The sequence below is a fragment of the Phyllobates terribilis genome, unplaced genomic scaffold, assembly GCF_046119375.1.
Source record: "Phyllobates terribilis strain yellow unplaced genomic scaffold, ASM4611937v1 Scaffold_9__5_contigs__length_417890890, whole genome shotgun sequence".
NCBI classification, from domain to species: Eukaryota; Metazoa; Chordata; class Amphibia; order Anura; family Dendrobatidae; genus Phyllobates; species Phyllobates terribilis.
Window position 1 is genome coordinate 238797783 of NW_027362769.1, and position 18544 is coordinate 238816326.

Consider the following 18544-nt stretch of genomic DNA (forward strand, 5'->3'; position numbering starts at 1 on the left):
CTGCACCCCTCAAGGTGCCCAAAAACACAATCAAGAAGTTGATTAACCCTCCAGGTGCTTTACAGGAATTAATGGAATGTGAAAGAAAAAAATTAACATTTAACTTTTTTTCACTAAAATTTTACTTTTATGCCCAATTTTTTTTTCTTTTCGCAAGGGTTTCAGGAAAAATTGGACTCCAAAATTTGTAGTGCAATTTCTCCTGAACATGCTGATACCCCATATATGAGGAAAACCAAGGTTTGGGTGCACGGCAGGGCTTGGAATGGAAGGAGCACCGTTTTTGACTTTTTAAATGCAAAATTGGCTGAAATTGAGAGTGGATGCCATGTCATGTTTGGAGAGCCCCTGATGTGCCTAAACAGTGTAAACCCTCCCACAGGTGATCCCATTTTGGAAACCAGACTCCTCAAGGAACTTATCTAGATGTGTGGTGAGCACTTTGAACTCCCAAGCGTTTCTCAGAAGTTTATACCGTAGAGCCGTGAAAATAAAAAATCACTTTTTTCACAAAAATGATCTTTTAGCCCTAAATTTTTTATTCTCACTAAGGTAACAGGAGAAATTGGAACCCAAAAGTTGTTGTGCAATTTTTCCTGAGTATGTTCATACCCCATATGTGGGAGAAAACCACTGTTTGAGCACACAGCAGGGCTTGAAAGGGAAGGAGCGTCATTTGACTTTTAGAATGCAAAATTTGGACCTCAAAATCTGTTGTGCAATTTCTCCTGAGTACGCTAATACCCCATATGTGGGAAAAAAAACTACAGTTTGGGAGCACATCAGGGGTCGGAAGGGAAGGAGTGATGTTTTGGAATGCAGACTTTGATGGAATGGTCTGCGGGTGTCATGTCACGTTTGCAAAGCCCCTGATGTACCTAAACAGTAGAAATGCCCCACAAGTGACCCCATTTTGGAAACTAAACCCCCCAAGGAATTTATGTCGATATGTGGTGCGCACATTGAACCCCCAGTTGTGAAAAAAAAAAATCTAATTTTTTCCACAAAAATGTTATTTTAGCCAAAAAAACAATTATTTTCACAAGGGTAACAAGAGAAAATGGACCTCAAAATCTGTTGTGCAATTTCTTCTAAGTATGCGGATACCCCATATGTGGGAGAATACTACTGTTTGGGCTCACGTCAGGACTTGGAAGGGAAGGAGTCATGTCACGTTTGCAGAGGCCCTGATGTGCTTAAACAATGGAAATGCCCCACAAGTGACCCCATTTCGCAACGGATCTACTCTTTTCTGGTATGTTATGTGAATTTTATAATGTAGTGGCATACATGAGTTGTGTAGAGTACATCTGGTTGGTATATGTGAGTTGTGTAGTGTTCGTCAGGTTGGCATACGGGAGTTGTGCAAGTCAGAAATTCTTTTATATACAGACAGGTTTCTCGGGGCAGGTGTCACATTGATAAGTGGTGTCCTTGTGTATCCCCCTGTAGACCGTGTACTGAGGAGGTCTCAGAATACAGCGGGCCGAGGACAAAGGATACTGGCAGACAATTTGTTGGGGTAACACCGTTTTGCTAAGAACAGGAACTGCGTTGCCCCGGCAATGCAAGAAAGGAACACAAATAAACTTCACACACACCTAGCTCAAGACAGCCAGGACCCCTGCGCTGCACAACCGACAGGACCAGGATGTACTGACAGAAGAACTATAATTTGCCTACCCAGTGGTTCCACCTAGTGCGGTAACTGTGTGTTACCCAGAGCAATGATGTAATCAGGTGGGTGCACAAGGTGGTCTGTGCAGTGGTGCAGCGCAACAGTTAACAAACTTAACTTTCTACTAGTGTTGAGCGAGTATGTTCCGTTCCGAGTATGCTCGGGCAGAGCTCCAAGTATTTACAGCTGCTCGGTGATATGTTTGAATCGCTCCCAATTCCTCACATGTATTAAAACTGTCAAACAGTCCAAATCATGCACACGGGAGCGATTCAAACATATCACCGAGCAGCTGTAAATACTCTGAGCTCGGCCCGAGCATACTCGGCGAAAGGGTTAATAGAACATACTCGCTTAACACTACTTTCTACGTTTACATTACTGTTATCCTAACTATACACAATCTCACCACTGAGGGAAGTCTCTAGCTAAGGTTCAACCAAACCTGCCTAGAACCAATGTCTTTAATTGAGAACCTGTGTTTGGCGCCAAACTTTTCCTGCAATTTGGATGCATGCATCCACCAGGGTCCCTGTGGTGGTGCCTGAGCTCAGGACTTACCGGCCGTCAACTGTTCTTTGAAGAAGCTGTCTTATCATCTGATCGGGCACTTAGCTGGGAGACTGAGAAGAGGGTCCTGACCTCATCACAGGAGCACAGTTTTCAGTCTTTCAGACTAGCAAAGGGATCTTCACGTCACTCAGATGCCTTGGGCGGAATCCAACTCTGCTTCCAACCGTAGTCGTCCCCCCAAGGCGATTCTTTCTCTCTGGCCAGAGTCACAGGCAAGGATTCACCTTCACTCAAAGTCCTGTTAAGGCCCCGTCACACTTAGCGACGCTGCAACGATCCCGACAACGATACGACCTGTCAGGGATCGTTGCTGCGTCGCTATGTGGTTTCTGGTGAGCTGTCAAACAGGCAGGCTCACCAATGATCAGGGGAGCAACGACATCGTGGAAAGAATCTTTCCACTCTGCTACAGTGAGCGGGAGGTTACCGCTCACTTTAGCAGGCTCGTAACCATGATAAACAGCGGGTTACTAGGAGCGCGTGTGCCCCTAGTAACCCGATGTTTACCATAGTTACCAGCCTGATCGCTGCTCCCGCTGGTCACACACAGCGATGTGTGCTGAGCAGCGGGAGAGCAACGACCAAAAAATGGTCCAGGACACTTTGCAGCGATCAGCGACCTCACAGCAGGGGCCTGATCGTTGCAAAGTGTCACACATAGCGACATCGCTGGTGAGGTCGCTGTTGCGTCACCAAAACCGTGACACAGCAGCGATCTCGCTAGCGATCTCGCTATGTGAGACGGGGGCTTTACACTTCCAGCTCTTAGGATGCAGCTCACCACAATCTCTTTCCTCTCCCCCAAACTGCTTGTTTTTTTGCTGACTCACCCACCAGCAAGTTTACCATGGAGTCCCTTTTTTTTAGAGGCAAAAGAGACCTCTTGTGGCTGGAGACAGATACCACAGCAATGACAACACATCTCCCTCTCACAACCCTTCTGTAACACTCCGCACCTCTTTTGCAACCTTCCCTTTTTTGTGGTTTGAGGAACCTCCCCCGGGGAATGTTGGCCTGGTATGATACGAGTACCTTCAGTTCCGGAAGTACTGGGGCCAGCTCCTTCCTGACTGCCAAATATCAGGGCCTTAATCACTACCTCCTGGAACTGAAGGTACGACATAGCAGTCTGGCCTGTACATCGTGATAGCAGGAAATTGTTGTACATTGCCATCTGTATGATGTACACGGCCAGCTTCTCTTACCACACCTTGGCCTTTTTCAAGGCACTGTACGGCTGGAGGACTTGATCACAGAGATCAACTCCCCCTATGTTCTTGTTGTACTCCAGTACACAGTTTGGTTTGTTGACCTGTGCAGAGGTACCTCGTACAGTGCTGGGAGTGCTGCCATTACCATGTATGGTGGTCAAGAAAAGGACATCAGGTTGTCGCTACATTGGGCTCTGCTCGCACCCTTTCTGAGCAGCTGCCCAATTAGCATCTTAGGGAGGCCTCTCTGATTTTTGCGGACAGTACCACAGGCTACGGTAGCTCGCGCAAAGAGGGACTTGAAGAGTGGGATGCTGGTATAAAAGTTATCTACATAGAGGTGATAACCTTGATCTAGCAGTGGGTGCACCAAATCCCACACAATTTTCCCACTCACTCCCAGAAAAGGGGGACGTTCAGAGGGTTCAATCCGTTCTTCCCTTCATAAACCCTAAATTTGTGGGTGTACCTTGAGGTACTCTCACACACTTTGTACAGTTTAATTCCATACCTGGCCCTCTTACTGGGCAGGTATTGTCGGAATTTGAGCCTCCCCTTAAAATGGATTAGGGACTCATCCACACAGATGTCCCTTTGGGGCACGTACACTTCAGCAAACTTCTTGCTGAAGTGCTCAATGACCGGCCGAACTGTGAAAAGACGGTCAAAGTTGGGGTCATCTCAGGGAGGACACCATGCATTATCATTATAATGTAGACATTTTTGGATGGCCTCAAAACGTTTACTGGTCATCGCCATTCGGAACATTGGAGTGTTCATTAAAACATCAACACACCAATATTGCCGGAGTTCTGGCTTCTTCAGTGTTCGTCTGAGTGCTCTGATTGGTGCGATTGAGGTCGGTACCTAGCAGGTGACCCAGATCTATGGATACGTCTAAGGTCGGAAAGGGGTTAAATTCTGCTGCTTTTTGTATTTCTATACTCTAGTTATCTTTTTGCGTCATCTGATATAGTGATTGCTCTGAGACTGAGTAGTAAGTTCCAGCTCTTGGCCAGTGAAAGTAGAAAGAATTTCCCTTTATTTGTCAATATTAAAATCTATAGTGAGCACTACTTGAAATCTTATTGAAAATTTGTTGACGTAAAAGACACCTTCCGTTGAGCTGTCCCTCCCCATACCTGTGTATGTAGTGTAGTGTGTGCTAATATACTCATCTGTCACCTTCTTTGTCATCCAGCGCACTTCTGGTCCTCTCGAGTGATGTCATCGCTCTTCAGACTATTCAGATCACTCTTTGGGAAGGTTCACATGAGTGTATTAAAAAAAAATTGGTCATAATTTCATCCAGGAAAGTGGGTCGATTTATTTTCTCTCTTGTCATCCGTATTCAGTCCATTTACCATTAATCATTTACAGTTTCCTATGTAACAGAATTGCAATGTATCTGTGTGAATGAGCCCTTTGCATGCGCCAGAAATCTCTTTTACAATGTAAGCTTATGGCGCCTCGTTCTGATGCAGTCTGACCCGGAAAGTCTGAAGAGCGCTGAGATTACTCAGAAGAGGACCTTAACGGCACTGGATACTGGAGAAGATGGTGACAGGTGAGGAGAATATTAACACATTGGCAATACAATGTATATACACAGGTTCAGAGAAAAACAAGTTAATGAAAGTGCTTCTTTGTTGTTTGGAAAACCTGTTCCCTGGCTGCAGGTTTTATTTTGTTTTGTTGTTTTTAAAACAAAAATCAAACCCTTTGCTTTACCCACCCTCACCAGGTCCAGTGCGGAGACACCTTCGCTGCTCCCGGTGTCTTTTATTGCTTGCAGTGCTAACGTCACGTTGCCAATAACTGAGCGCAGTGGCTTGTGCCATCTACTTGGGCAGAGCTCCTGAGCGCAGTTATAGGCTGCGGCATTGTCAACATGATTAGAGCGCTGCAGACAATAAGGGACAGCAGGAGGAGCAGCAGCGACCTGGCACTGGATCGGGGAAGGTGTTTGCTTGTTTTTTTTAACACAAATGCAGCCAGTGGACAGGGGTTTCTGAAAATGGAAAACCCCTTTAATCATAATTAGTTGGACTTTGCATTTGAACCCTGGCTCCTAGGGTTGGTCCATGCACAGACACCACTGGAAGGAATGGGCAACAGGTGAGCTGACTATACATCTGGCACTATGTAGTTGGCAAGTAGCAACAGCATAGGGATGGTACAGATGCTTTGTCTGCCCCATCCATAGGGTCCATATCTTGACCACTGCATAGCCAGGATCAACGATAACTCTGGTCCTGTCTTAGCTCTTTTAGATGTCATGGTGACCATTATGGGGCTTTTTCTGTTGCCCTATCAACTTAAGAAAGGCCTCCAGGACTACCATCTGTATATGCCTATTCAGCTGTGCCCAGAACGGCAGTCACAAAAGAACTTTTTGTTTTAGAGCCTTATCGACACTGCCAATTTCCCTGAAGAGACTTCACCAAATTATGGATTTAAACTAATTTTTCCTTTTTATTAGAAGATTTGTAAAATGTTTTGGGTTACATGTGCCCCTCACCAGCACAAACCCCTTTGGCGTTAGTGACCTACCACCCTGTGGCTAAAAAGTGATTTTATATTTCACATGCATAGTCACTACTAGTGTTGAGCGAATTTGTTCGGCATTTCAAATTCGGGTTCGTGTTCGGGGTTCCGACTTGTTGCGCCAAAAAATCGGCTCCGCCCAATAACATCCCGGATTTGCCACTCTGTCACGCAGATAAAAATCAGGGATGTTCATGGGCGAAGCCGATTTTTTTGCGCGAACAAGCCGGAACCCCGAACACGAACCCGAATTTGAAATGCCGAACAAATTCGCTCAACACTAGTCACTACGTGTTGCCTCCCACTGCCTATTCTGCTCTGATCAGCACTTCATTTTCGCTGCTTCTCTGCCTTTTCTTCCTCAAAGTACATAACAAGCAGGAGGAACGGACCAAGATTTGAGCAGAGGAGGCAAACTAATGGTACCAAGTAGGGTGACTAATATACATGTGCCATATACAGACACTTTTCAAACCAAATGTGGAGGACAACAGGACAAAACCTATGGCATGGGTTTCAACAGCTACATAAAACCTTACATCATTAAGCACCAGCATTGGATGGATGGATTTAATAAACATCTCCATTGGATTCTGGAGTGGTGTTCTGTGGAGAGACGGATCACACTTCTCTATCTGGCATCTCATGAATGTGTCTGAGTATGACGAATGCCACGAGAACTTTTCCTGCCTGACTGCATTGTGACAACTGTAAAGTTTGTTGGAGGACGAATAATGCTATTAGGTTGTTTTTCAGTGGTTGGCCTAGGCCCCTTAATCCCAGTGAAGGTATATCTTCATACTTCAGCATACCAAGACTTTTTGGACAATTGCTGCTTCCAACTCTGTGGTAACAGTTTGGGTAAGTTTGGTGTGGAAAAATTGACCTCAACTCTATCCAACACCATTGAGATGCACTACAACGGACATTGTGAGCCTGGCCCTCTCATCCAAATTCATTGCTTGGCCTCACAAATGTTTTTCCAGATGAATGGAAAAAATTCTCACTGGTACAATCCAAAGTCTTGTATAAAGCCATCCCAGCAGATTGTAAAACTGTTTTTACATTGAAGTGGAGACCAACCCTATATTGGCGTATTCCGAATGGGAGGTCATAAAAGCTCCAAGTGTGTAGGTGACCAATATTTTTCTCCATATAGTGTATGTATGACATTAAGATATACCAGGGGAATTTCTATGGGGGGTAGGTGGGGCATGTTCCCCAGGGTGCAGTTAGTAATGCTGTGACACTTAAAATTAGTTTTTGGTCATTTTAATATTAACAATCTCTTTTTATACAACACATTTAACACCTTAACAGGCACAGAATTTTTTCATTTTTTTTAAGGGCTCTTTCACACGCCAGTGTCTCCAGTACCTATGTTTTCACACGTACCGGAGACTCTTACACACATAGACCCATTCAAATGAATGGGTCTGCGCACATATCAATGTGTTTCCACAGACAGGCAAAACATGCGTCCATTTTTTGCACTCTGCATGGGTCGCAAAACGTCCAACACACTGATGACACACGGATCACATACAGTTAGCGGTGTCCTGTCACTTACTGAGTTAGCGCAGGTCAGGGACCCACTCGCTGCAGCGCGTCATTCTCCTCTGCTTCTCAGTGTGTGCGGTCGCCTCAAGCCAGGTGAGTATAATGATTTTTTTAAATTTTATTCTTATTTTTACACTTTTTGGAGACAGCAGCAGTAGAACACTACTATCAACATTGTCCCTTGCTCACACTGATTGCAGCGCAAGCAGGGGACAATGATGAGATATTCCTTCAGCACCCAGCGCTTGGGAACAGCGCTAACTGTTCCGCTGATTCCCAGGCGCCGGTACGTGTGATACTGATGCGGCACATGGTTGCCACACGTATGCCACATAGGGACACACGGACATTTCCGGTACTGGTTTTTCCAGTACCGGAAATATCTGGACATTTGAAATAGGACTAAGAAAAAGGCTGTGGAGTTGTAACCTTCTCTTTATTGGTAGTAGATTGTGACAGGAAAGGTGAAACTATAAGATGCAATAACGGGTATTTCAGAATATATAAAGGTACAGTGTATAGATACAGATAGTCTGCAATACACAGTATAGCATGAGGTAATAATGCAAGTTGACAATTATCTATCTAATACAGCAAACATACTTATGAAACACCTGGACAGTGCTCTTACCCACTATGGAGTAGGCTGTTTGCACAGAGCACAAGGTACAAAACGAGTGGTAAGGTGGCTTCTCCATCAGAAGAGAATGGGAAAAGATGGCACTGCCCACGATGCAACAGAAACTGTCCCATAATACAAAGCAAACTGAAACTAGAATGAAGCTATTAAATCACCAGCAGATGGTGCTGTTACCAAACAATGAAAATTAGATTGTATTGTCTGTATTTGAATCCTATGTCATAATTGGTATAAACACAAAGGGACTGAACTCTCTGGATCACTTAATTCTCTGCTGAGGCAGAACAGCAGCAATACCAAATTTATTTCATTTTTGTTTCACTACTTTTACAGGACCATTTGTCTTTTCAGTGGTACTAATTTGGAGTAGATACAACTTTCAGATCTCTATTTATTTAGAAGACAGATAAAAAAAACCTGAAAGCCTTTCCTCTATTTAACCTCTAAGTTGCAGCATTCATTATTGATCATGACATCCCAGCAGTTAAATGGCCACTGTTATGGGAAGTATATATAGCAGGTGAGTAGAAGGGCTTCATTCCACAAGTGGATTTGGATATGCAATCACGTACTTGTACAGAAACTAATACTTTTAGGGTATGTGCACACGATGCAGAAATGAAGCAGAAAATTTCTGCATCATTTCTGCATCTCCCTGGCAGAAAAAAAACGCATGCAGATTGTGCATGCGTTTTTCCTGCGGAATACATGTGGATTCACATGCGTTTCCGCATGTGGATTGACAAGCGCTTTCTAGGCGATTTTAGCATCACCTGGAAAGTGCTTGACAACTAGGTCACACTATATAAATCAATGCAACCGGCATGGATTTATATAGTGTGACCCGAGAGAGTGGTAAAAATAAAAAATAAATATATACTTACCCTCCGATGGCCCTCGGTGTCCCGCTCAATCCGTTCTCCCTCGCCGGCAACTTTGAATTGAAAGACCTGCCGACGTCAGCGTCACGTGACCCGTCACATGACTCTGACGTCAGCCAGGTCCTTCAACTCACTGCAAAGTGCCGGGAACCAAGCAGGAGCGGTGCGCGGGCCAACAGAAGGTAAGTATACATTTATTTTTTATTTTATTCTTTTTTTACAGCTTTTTTAATGGTACCTGGGTGTGGATGAGACTCTCCTCTCCTCCACACCCGGGTACCATCCGCACATTAGAACGCGCCAATTACGCAAGTACAAATGCAGTCTTGCGGAATTGGCGCATACTAATGCAAGTCAATGGCGGCGAAAACGCCGCGTTTACGCAAAATTAATTGACATGCTGCGAATTTTTGAGCGCAGCGTTTACGCTGCGGAAAAATCCGCATCATGGGCACAGCACATGCGGATTTCAATTGGGGAACATTGCTGCCCTTCTACTATGCGTTTTTAATGCGTTTCTGCGGCGTTTACGCAACTGCAAAAACGCCGCGGAAACGCATTAAAAACGCATCGTGTGAACTCAGCCTAATACAGAAGGTAAGTCTCTCTCAGGCTCAAGGAAGTTTAATTGCTTACTCTTAGGGAATGAAAACATGTCCTGGTCATGTGCACATCACACAGATGTGGTGCTGATTACTGTAACCAGTTCTAGTACTGTGTAATCATCACATCAGTAGGAATGGATTTGTATCCAGGCTCGGACTGGCCAACAGGGGAATAGGTGAATCCCCCGGTGGGCCCCCCATGTGAGCAGTGCTTGGACAAAGGACTCCTGATGCACTATATGCAGACAAATGCAGCATACAGCATCTCATTTAACAAACTACCCATTTTATTACTTCACGGAAGAATAGACAGAAATGGCATAAAAGAGCAATTAATTAATATAATAGTTTCATGTAACCAACAAGCGGGCCCCCAGGATCAATATTACTGAGGGGCTCTTGGAACCCCAGTCTAACGTCATCTGTATCCACTTGCAGTAAACAATGTAGGTGCAAGCAGAGAACTTAAATCTGGAGGAATAGATTCAGAAGGTTTATTATAACATTACATACTATAAATAAGCATTTATTATGCCCAAAATGCAGTCAACAAGGTATACGGGCAAAATGAGGGAGAGGTAAGAAAGGCCTCAATGGAAAATTTGGCTAGGGCAATGTGAATACACCGATTGCTTAACTGTTTTTGAACTGAAAATGCCAAAATTGTTCTCTATGTTACATGATCGATTGATGTATAGTCCTAGCGTAACTGTCAATTTTTTTTAAATATTTTTCATAAATCAATAGTACACGTTAAGAAGATATACTGTATTATAAAATTGCTTATTTTATCAAATAAATCAGTTTCTTTTTCCTGGACTGATACTCACTCTCAATTCATGTGCAAAATCTGTTTTCAGCAAAGACAGATTTTCACATTACTGAAATAGAAGATGGCAGTTGGTGTTTTTAAAGTTCTATGGAGACGGGTGGAGCTAGAGGCAGAAATCAATAGAATTTTATGAGCACCAACGGTCATCACCTATCTCCATAATAGTAAAGTCTTTATTCACTGAAGACGGATTTTACCTGTAAATTGAAAAATATTAAAATTTGAGAGTCCTCAGTGGTTGACACCTTTAATGAATAACTGAAAAGATGGTAATAGATAGCAAGCTTTCAAGTCTATTTCAGGTCTCTTCATTAGGTATAGTATAACAGAAAATCTGAAGAGTCACATATTTATACACAACTGGACACAGAATAGTGCAGTACATAAGACAAGTGATGTGAAGCAGAACTATCAATGAGAAACAGCTTTGGCAGTAAATATTGGAGCAGGTCATAGATAAGGAATGTTAAAGTTATATTGTCCTCTGATTAAGGTCTGGTCCAGGATTGTGATGCCCCCAAATGGTCTGAGGAGCACATTCCTTAATTGATGTATGTCATAGTAATATGTGTCATAGAAAATATTAACATCTCTACGCCACATTAAATTGCAGTGGCAATGATAGCTGACAGAGTAACAGAGGATCTGATACCAAACCCCTCTCATTCCTCCTCTCGCTCATTTGCAGTAAGGAAACAGGAGCTAGCAATCTAAAGCTGCCTTTATGTAAAATGGCAGTGTACAAAGAGATGTGAACCATCTTAATTAAAATGCATGGAGTCCTCTTGATGCCCAGATGACTGAAAGAAGATGCCTTTTGTGAGAAAGACAGATTTAAAATAGACAGGAGAACGCCTTTCAAAGAGTTGGACAACAAAAAAGGTACATGTGTTTATACATAAACAGGGCAGTGGAAGCCCTTTTGTTTACAGGAACAGGCCTTTTAAGTTTGAGAGAGGATTAAAGCAGATACCTCACAAGCCATAGAGATAGATATTGTCCTTCACAGGTGCAGGACATCCAAACTTTCATCCAAACTTATTTGCTAGATGCTGAGGCACCAATATAAAAGTATGAATATTGGAGTTTGTATAAACCCAATAGGGATGGGATATACATTTTCAGCACCGGGGCTAACAGGGGAAGAAGACGCATAATTTTTCAGAACTGTAACCTCTGCCAATGAGCCTCAGTGGACAGATAACTAACAACAGCTATGCCATGTTTACTTTCTAAGTAAAGGTAAAATTCTGATGTAAAATATTGCATTGATCTCGAGCTTCTGCCAACATCCAGAGAGGAGTTATCGTATAAGTTGGGGATTTCATAAAATCATGAACGGCTGAGACCAGCCCACAACATGGACCATGTGGCGTCATCACGGGGGAGTGCGTGGGTGGGACTCAGTGGTTGATAAAAGATCAAGCCGAATTATGATCTTTGTTTGTGTAGAGAGATACAAGAATCCTGTTTATTCAACGCCCCCAAAAGAAACGCTCTCCTTCGGCCTAGTTGATTAGTCTCTGTGAGTGGCGTAGAAAGTTTTCTTGTTAATCTCTTTTATTTTCTGCAACTGTATATGCTGTATTGTTTTGTCCCCTTTGTAAAATCTTTTGTACAGTATATTTTTCATTAACACTGCCTCCCTTTGGATTCTATATAAAATGTAATAGTTCTGTTCCTTTTGTTCTGTAACCGCGCGTCGAAGCCATACGCTACCTATCAGGCGTCCAACTGGCCTGTATAAATGATTGGTGGTGGCAACAAGTAGTGTGGAGTTATCGTGGAGTTAGCGGTGATTGTACTGGGGGCATATGCACATATTCCATGTGTTGAAATCTGGAGATGTATATACCATATGCTTACTGTTAGTGCAAACAGCCTGTGGCCTCCTCTGTTGATAGTCGGCCAATCATGTAATTGTCTGGATGATAGGAGGCAGCAGAGAGCTGTTTGCTACAAAAATCACAGCGGGTGGTTCTGAGTGACTTCTGGCCTGTGATATTGGTGAATAGATCCCTGACATGTAGAAACACATAAATCCATGCGACTTATTCATTCCTGCTCTGAATATGTCAAAGGTCATCATAAGTTTGTACTCCTAGACTCTTCTGTCTCTCTCAAAAATATATTTTTCCTGTACTTGTAAATTGAAAATTTTGAAAATGATCAATCCAGGTGGATAAAGGAGCAGGGATTGCTCTGTTAAGATATATTACAAGGTTGCTTATTTTCACGTATATTATTGATTTCTTAAGTAAACAGTAAGCATTATTTTAATTAAGGGAAAAAAGGATATCTATACCAGAGCCAGGTTGTGAATATTTTAGAGCTGAAATTGAAAATATCACAGGTTGTATGGAAGTGGTTTTCTGTGAGGTATAAAGTCACATGTGCCCAAAATTTATCAGGCTTGAATTTTTTTTAAACAGTTGCAACCTGACTCAATCGAACATCATTAGATGTGATGTCCTGAGATCTGCTAGTTAACATAGTGACAGTGTGTAGATACCACCTCACAAAGGTATCTACCGAAACGCACGTCGGGGCGAGCACCACACTTGTTCCTCGGATCCTCATAAGGTATACTGCCATATGCACTGGCTGTTCTCTATTCAATTACTATTTGTGTGATTCATGTCTCTCATGTTACCACAAAATATACATTGTACGATGAATTTCCTTTATCTCAGTCAATCATCAGCTACTATACTTTAATATACATGTTTTATGACCATAGACTGAGATGGTATATAGATGTACAAATAGTATGTGCTGTGTACCTTCATCACTGTATTTACCCTACTAGATATTTTGTTGCAATATATATATACTTCCTATATATGCACCCTTATGTTCAGTACAAATAGTATACCTATACTTTTATACCTTATTGGCTCTCTTTGTACATGTCACTTTATGTACCTGTCTTTTATTGTTTTTATTTTTGTGTGTGCGCCAGTCTTCTGTATTGCCACCACATATCCATTTATGTCTTCAATAAAAAAATTTCAACTTTCATAAGATCACCTTTATTATTGACCATTTTTCTGTTTTTTTTATTGGCTTTATGTTTATAGCTATACCGATTGGTCTAGATACCATTTCCAGCAGATATACATGTATGTGATATTTTATATTTCACGCCAGTATATATAATGTATGCATTATCAAAAATATTCTCTTTATACTTATGTATATGCATAAACATCATCTGCTCGTCCCCTATCTAATTTGTATAGATAACAGTGGACTGTAAATGTTATCTAATTTACAAGTTTAACAGGACCTATATGTTTTATTTCTTTGTCATGTGTCATTTCCAGTATAAATATCTGTAAAACATTGGTTTTCTTCAACCTTAAAGGGAATGCTTAATGAGAAAATGGCTCATCATTTAAATCAAATTGTATGTCAAATGTTTTTTTTAAAAAATTGCAATCGTTTTTTTTTCTGCTTTTCAGATCACTATTAAAAATAGGAAAAACTTGCAATTTTCACATTGGCCACTAGGCCACATATTCAACTCTTATTTTCCGTCTTTTTTTTTTTTTTCATTTTTCAGCAGCCACGTGGACCCAAAGTTATAATCACAATTATTGAACCCTGTTTCAAATTAGGTTTATTAGCAAAATTTACAAACTTTCACCAAATCAATGAAACAAGAACAATTTAATAAGCTCAACACAACTAATAAAACAAGTGGCTTCTCCAAATTCAACACAAAATCCCACTTTTATTGATTGATGCAGTCTCCAAATTATTCACGCCTTCATTGCAAGAGTCTTTAATACCTAGTAGACCACTCTTTGAATATTATAACCTGCTGCAAAACCCTTGTATGACTGTAAAAGACCTGCAGAAAGATTTGGTGGCAACAGGTACTGAGGTTTCCGTTTGCACAAAAAAAGCACATACTAATTGCTGAAGGTCTCCCTGCCTGATCTCAAAGATGTCCACCTCTACTGACTCACAAAGCACAAAAAAAATCTTCTCCAATATACACAGAACCATAGGAATAAGTCAGAGAAGTTTGTCGATTCTGTTGTGTAGAGCGATGAAGCAAAAAATTTACGGATTTGCATCATGACTGCAGGAGGAAGGAAGAAATATATGCTCAAAATAACACCCTACCTACAGTGAAGCATAGCGGAGGCTTGGTGATGATCTAGGGCTGCAGTCTAGACAAAGGGAAAAATTTCCTCTAATTATAGCTGATAAAAAAATCATGTGGCAAGACTAATTAAATTAAAGGGTCGATATTGACTTTTAGGATTGTTACATCCATTAGGTGGCACTAGAGGTCCAGTCTTCTTTCTCTATGAAGAGGTAATTTGCATGATCAATAAAACTGACACTTTTTGTAGCAAAACTGATTAATTTTAACAGCTTCAGTACCATACATTGCATGGAACTCAATGTATCTGTTTAGACTGCATCTTGAATATGAGGCACAAAAATGTTTGGAACTTAAAACTCCAGAAGTGAGCCCCTATTTATGATTATTCCAGTTTGCACCTCCGTCACTGACTCATAGGAAATCTTTCATTTAATATTACACATTTTGTATTAAATGCAATTAAAAGTAATAATATGTTGCATTTATTTATTTGATGGAATTTTGGGGACTTTCAAGAACACTCATAGGACACATGTCTGCATTGCCTATAGGCGCTTGTATTTGTAGATGAGGTGTTTACAGTTGGGACAGTAGTGGTTCACATCTTTGAAGCCTTTGACACAGCAAGGTATTAAGAAGCAGCCTAACACACATCTGAAAGAAAGAAAAATGGTTAAAAAAATGAATTCAAATCCATATGTAAACCCTTCCTGAAGCAGCCAATTTTTGTTTTTGCACTTTCCTTATTTTCTTCCCCTTCTTCCAAGGGCCATATATTTTTTTATTTTTCCACTGACCTACACATATGAGGATTTCTTCTTTGAATGAGGATTAGTAGAAATTAATTTGACAACATACTGTACCGGATTAAAGGGGGAAAACAATTCCAAGTGTGTTGAAATTGCAAAACAAAAATGCAATTCTACCATTGTTTTTTGGGTTTTGTTTTCATGGTGTTCATTGTATGGTAAAAATGACCTGGAATTATGATTCACCACATCAGTGTGATTATGGCAATGCCAGACTTTTTCAGTTTTTTTTTAAATTATTTTAACAGTGAAAGAAATTAGAAATTTGGAAAATGTATTATTGACTGATTGTGTGAGGGCTTTTATTTTGCAGGGCAAACTGTAGTTTTTATTTATGACATTTTAGGGCATTTACCGATCACGCCAATTCATTTTATATTTTGATAGATCAGAATTTTATAGACTTAGCGACACAAAATATGATTATTATTATTTTTTATATCTTTTTTTTTTCATGGAGGAAATTGGGGCTGATTAAATGTTTTATTATTACTACTATTTTCTAAAGTTTTTTTTTTTTTAAACTTTCTTTAGTCTTATTAAGGGACTTGAACCTGTGATCACTCGTGCTATATTCTGCAATGCAAGTCTATTGCAGTATACAGTAAAAATCATGGTCTCATGGTCTTCATAGAAATAATGTCACGGCACTCATAGGTGTCTTCAGCAGGTAACGCCTGAGGAGCCAACGGGCACATGGAATGGTGCGCTCCCCAGATTGTGCCCTTTAAATGTTGATGTCAAAGATTGACAGCAGCATTTAGGGAGGTTAAAAGCAGCGGGTGGAGCTCAATTCCAGTCATTGCTTCTAGAGGCAGCTGAAGGCAGCCATCATCTATCGAGACTGGGATTAGCTCAGTTGTTGAGCCCGTCCCATACACTTGCTCCCGACTAGCATCATACATGTACAGCAGATCTCTTGAAAACCTAATAATGACATATCTGGCAAAACAATTATATGTCAATTACATTAACCAATTTCTTTCATATAATCTCACCAGTAATTGAGCCTGTGACCTGCAGCAGAGAATATGTGATCAGATCATCATCTACATGGCATTACATTAGTAAATGTGAACTGTCCAACTTACCCAAACATGAACAATAGACAGCAAAGAAGGATGGTTAGACAGCCAGATTTATACTGGACGCTCGTAGTGCATGGCACGTTGCAAACAGGGCACACGGCCAGTCCTGGGTTATCGCCCAACTCAGTCTTAAAAATAATTTGAGGAACAATGACTATAGAGGGTGTAAAAATAACATTTATTAACATGAACGCTTTCAAAAACAGATTTTTTTCATACTCAGGATTTTAGGCTTGTGTCGTGCAAACTTACCTGGTTGTGGTTGGCCTGGGATCTCATTGTATGCCGGTGGTGGGGGATAAACCACTGGATTCCAGCCTTTGAGAAAGATATACACTGTCAACTACAATAATAATTAACACTAAGGCCTAATTCAGACATCTCTGACCATTTTCTTTCATGTGTGAAAAAAAACTAGAGTGCCGTCAGGGTTTCGGATCCCAGTGCCATCAGGGTTTAATCTGTGTGTCATTAGTGTTTTTCACATATGGATTAATAGCTAAGTGAATTACAAACCTTCTCCTATCCACTACAATGTTAGTCACGGACACAAAATGGACTGCACATTGACACCGTCTGTGTGCAGTCTGTGATTTTCACTGACCCATAGACTTGTATTGGTTCTTTTCATACATGATGCCAGTAAAAATGGACATGTCTCCCAGGTAATTATTTTTTAGCTCATGTCCAATGAACTCAGCTCACCTCATGTACGTCACTGACAGCGTGGGAGAATTCTCACGCTGAAGCGCTGAGTGCAGGAGAATTTTCCCACGCTGTTAGTGACGTGCATGAGGTGAGCCGAGTTCATTGGACATGACCTCGGCTCATCTGGATGCCGTCACAGCGAGACACTGAGGAGCGCAAGCATGCCTGCGCTTCTCAGTGTCTGCGGGATGACAGGCTGGATGGCAGCGTTCTGCTGCGGTCCAGCCTGTCATCTCGATGTAGCAGAGCTGAAGCTGTCGTGGGAACCATGGAAAGGTAAGGATGATGTTGCTTTACTATTTTTCTTTTATTGCAGGAGATCGTTGGCTTCAGCTGGAATGGGTGTGACGGTAAGCATGGTTCAATTTAGAACAATAAAGAATTGTGTCTTTATTTCAATTAAAGGACTTTTTTCTGGGTGTTGTGTTTTTTTAAAATACTTTACTAGAAATTCATGGCGGTCATGTCTAATATTGGCGTGACCCCATGAATTTTGGGCTTGGGGCCAGCTGATAATGCCAAGCTGGCCCTAACCCCTTTATTACCCAGTGAGCCACCGCACCAGGGCCATGGATGAGTTGGGTACAGCGCCAGAAGATGGCGCTTCTATGAACGCGCCATTTTCCGGGGTGGCTGCGGACTGCAATTTGCAGCGGGGGGGGCCCAGAAAGCTTGGGCCTCCCTGCGCTGCAGATTCCAGCCCCCAGCTGCCTAGTTGTACCTGGCTGGACACAAAAATAGGGCGAAGCCCCACATATTTTTTTTTAATTATTTCATGAAATTCATGAAATAATTAAGAAAAAAAGGCCTTCCCTATATTGTTGTGTCCGGCCAGGTACAAATAGGCAGCTGGTGGTTGGGGGCAGCCCATTCCTGCCTGCTGTACCTGGCTGGACACAAATATAGTGCGAAGCCCCACTTCAATTTTTTTAAATTATTTCAGGAAATAATTTTAAGAAAATTGACGTGGGGCTTCGCCCTGTTTATGTGTCCAGCCAGGTACAATTAGGCAGCTGGGGGCTGGAATCCGCAGAGCAGGGAGGCCCAAGCTTTCTGGGCCACCCCCGCTGCAAATTGCAGTCCGCAGCCACCCCGGAAAATGGCGTGTTCATAGAAGCGCCATCTTCTGGCGCTGTACCCAACTCATCCAGGGCCCTGGTGCGGTGGCTCACTGGGTAATAAAGGGGTTAGGGCCAGCTTGGCATTATCAGCTGGCCCTAAGCCCGAAATTCATGGAGTCACCCCAATATTAGACATGATCGCCATGAATTTCTAGTAAAGTATTTTAAAAA

The 18544-nt window shown here is 41.9% G+C and overlaps 1 protein-coding gene across 2 annotated transcripts in view; it reads right to left on the reverse strand.

Moving 5' to 3' along the window:
- Positions 1–15119: 15119 nt before the first annotated feature.
- LOC141162068 (lipopolysaccharide-induced tumor necrosis factor-alpha factor homolog) overlaps positions 15120–18544 on the reverse strand; it is a 37824-nt gene continuing 34399 nt past the window's right edge. For both annotated transcript variants that reach the window (XM_073647755.1, XM_073647754.1), the window contains 3 exons: positions 16797–16862; positions 16548–16698; positions 15120–15301 (listed from right to left, as the gene is read on the reverse strand). In XM_073647755.1, coding sequence (XP_073503856.1) covers positions 15193–15301; positions 16548–16698; positions 16797–16862 — 326 coding nt within the window. In that variant the 3' untranslated portion in view covers positions 15120–15192. The remainder of the gene's footprint in view (positions 15302–16547; positions 16699–16796; positions 16863–18544) is intronic.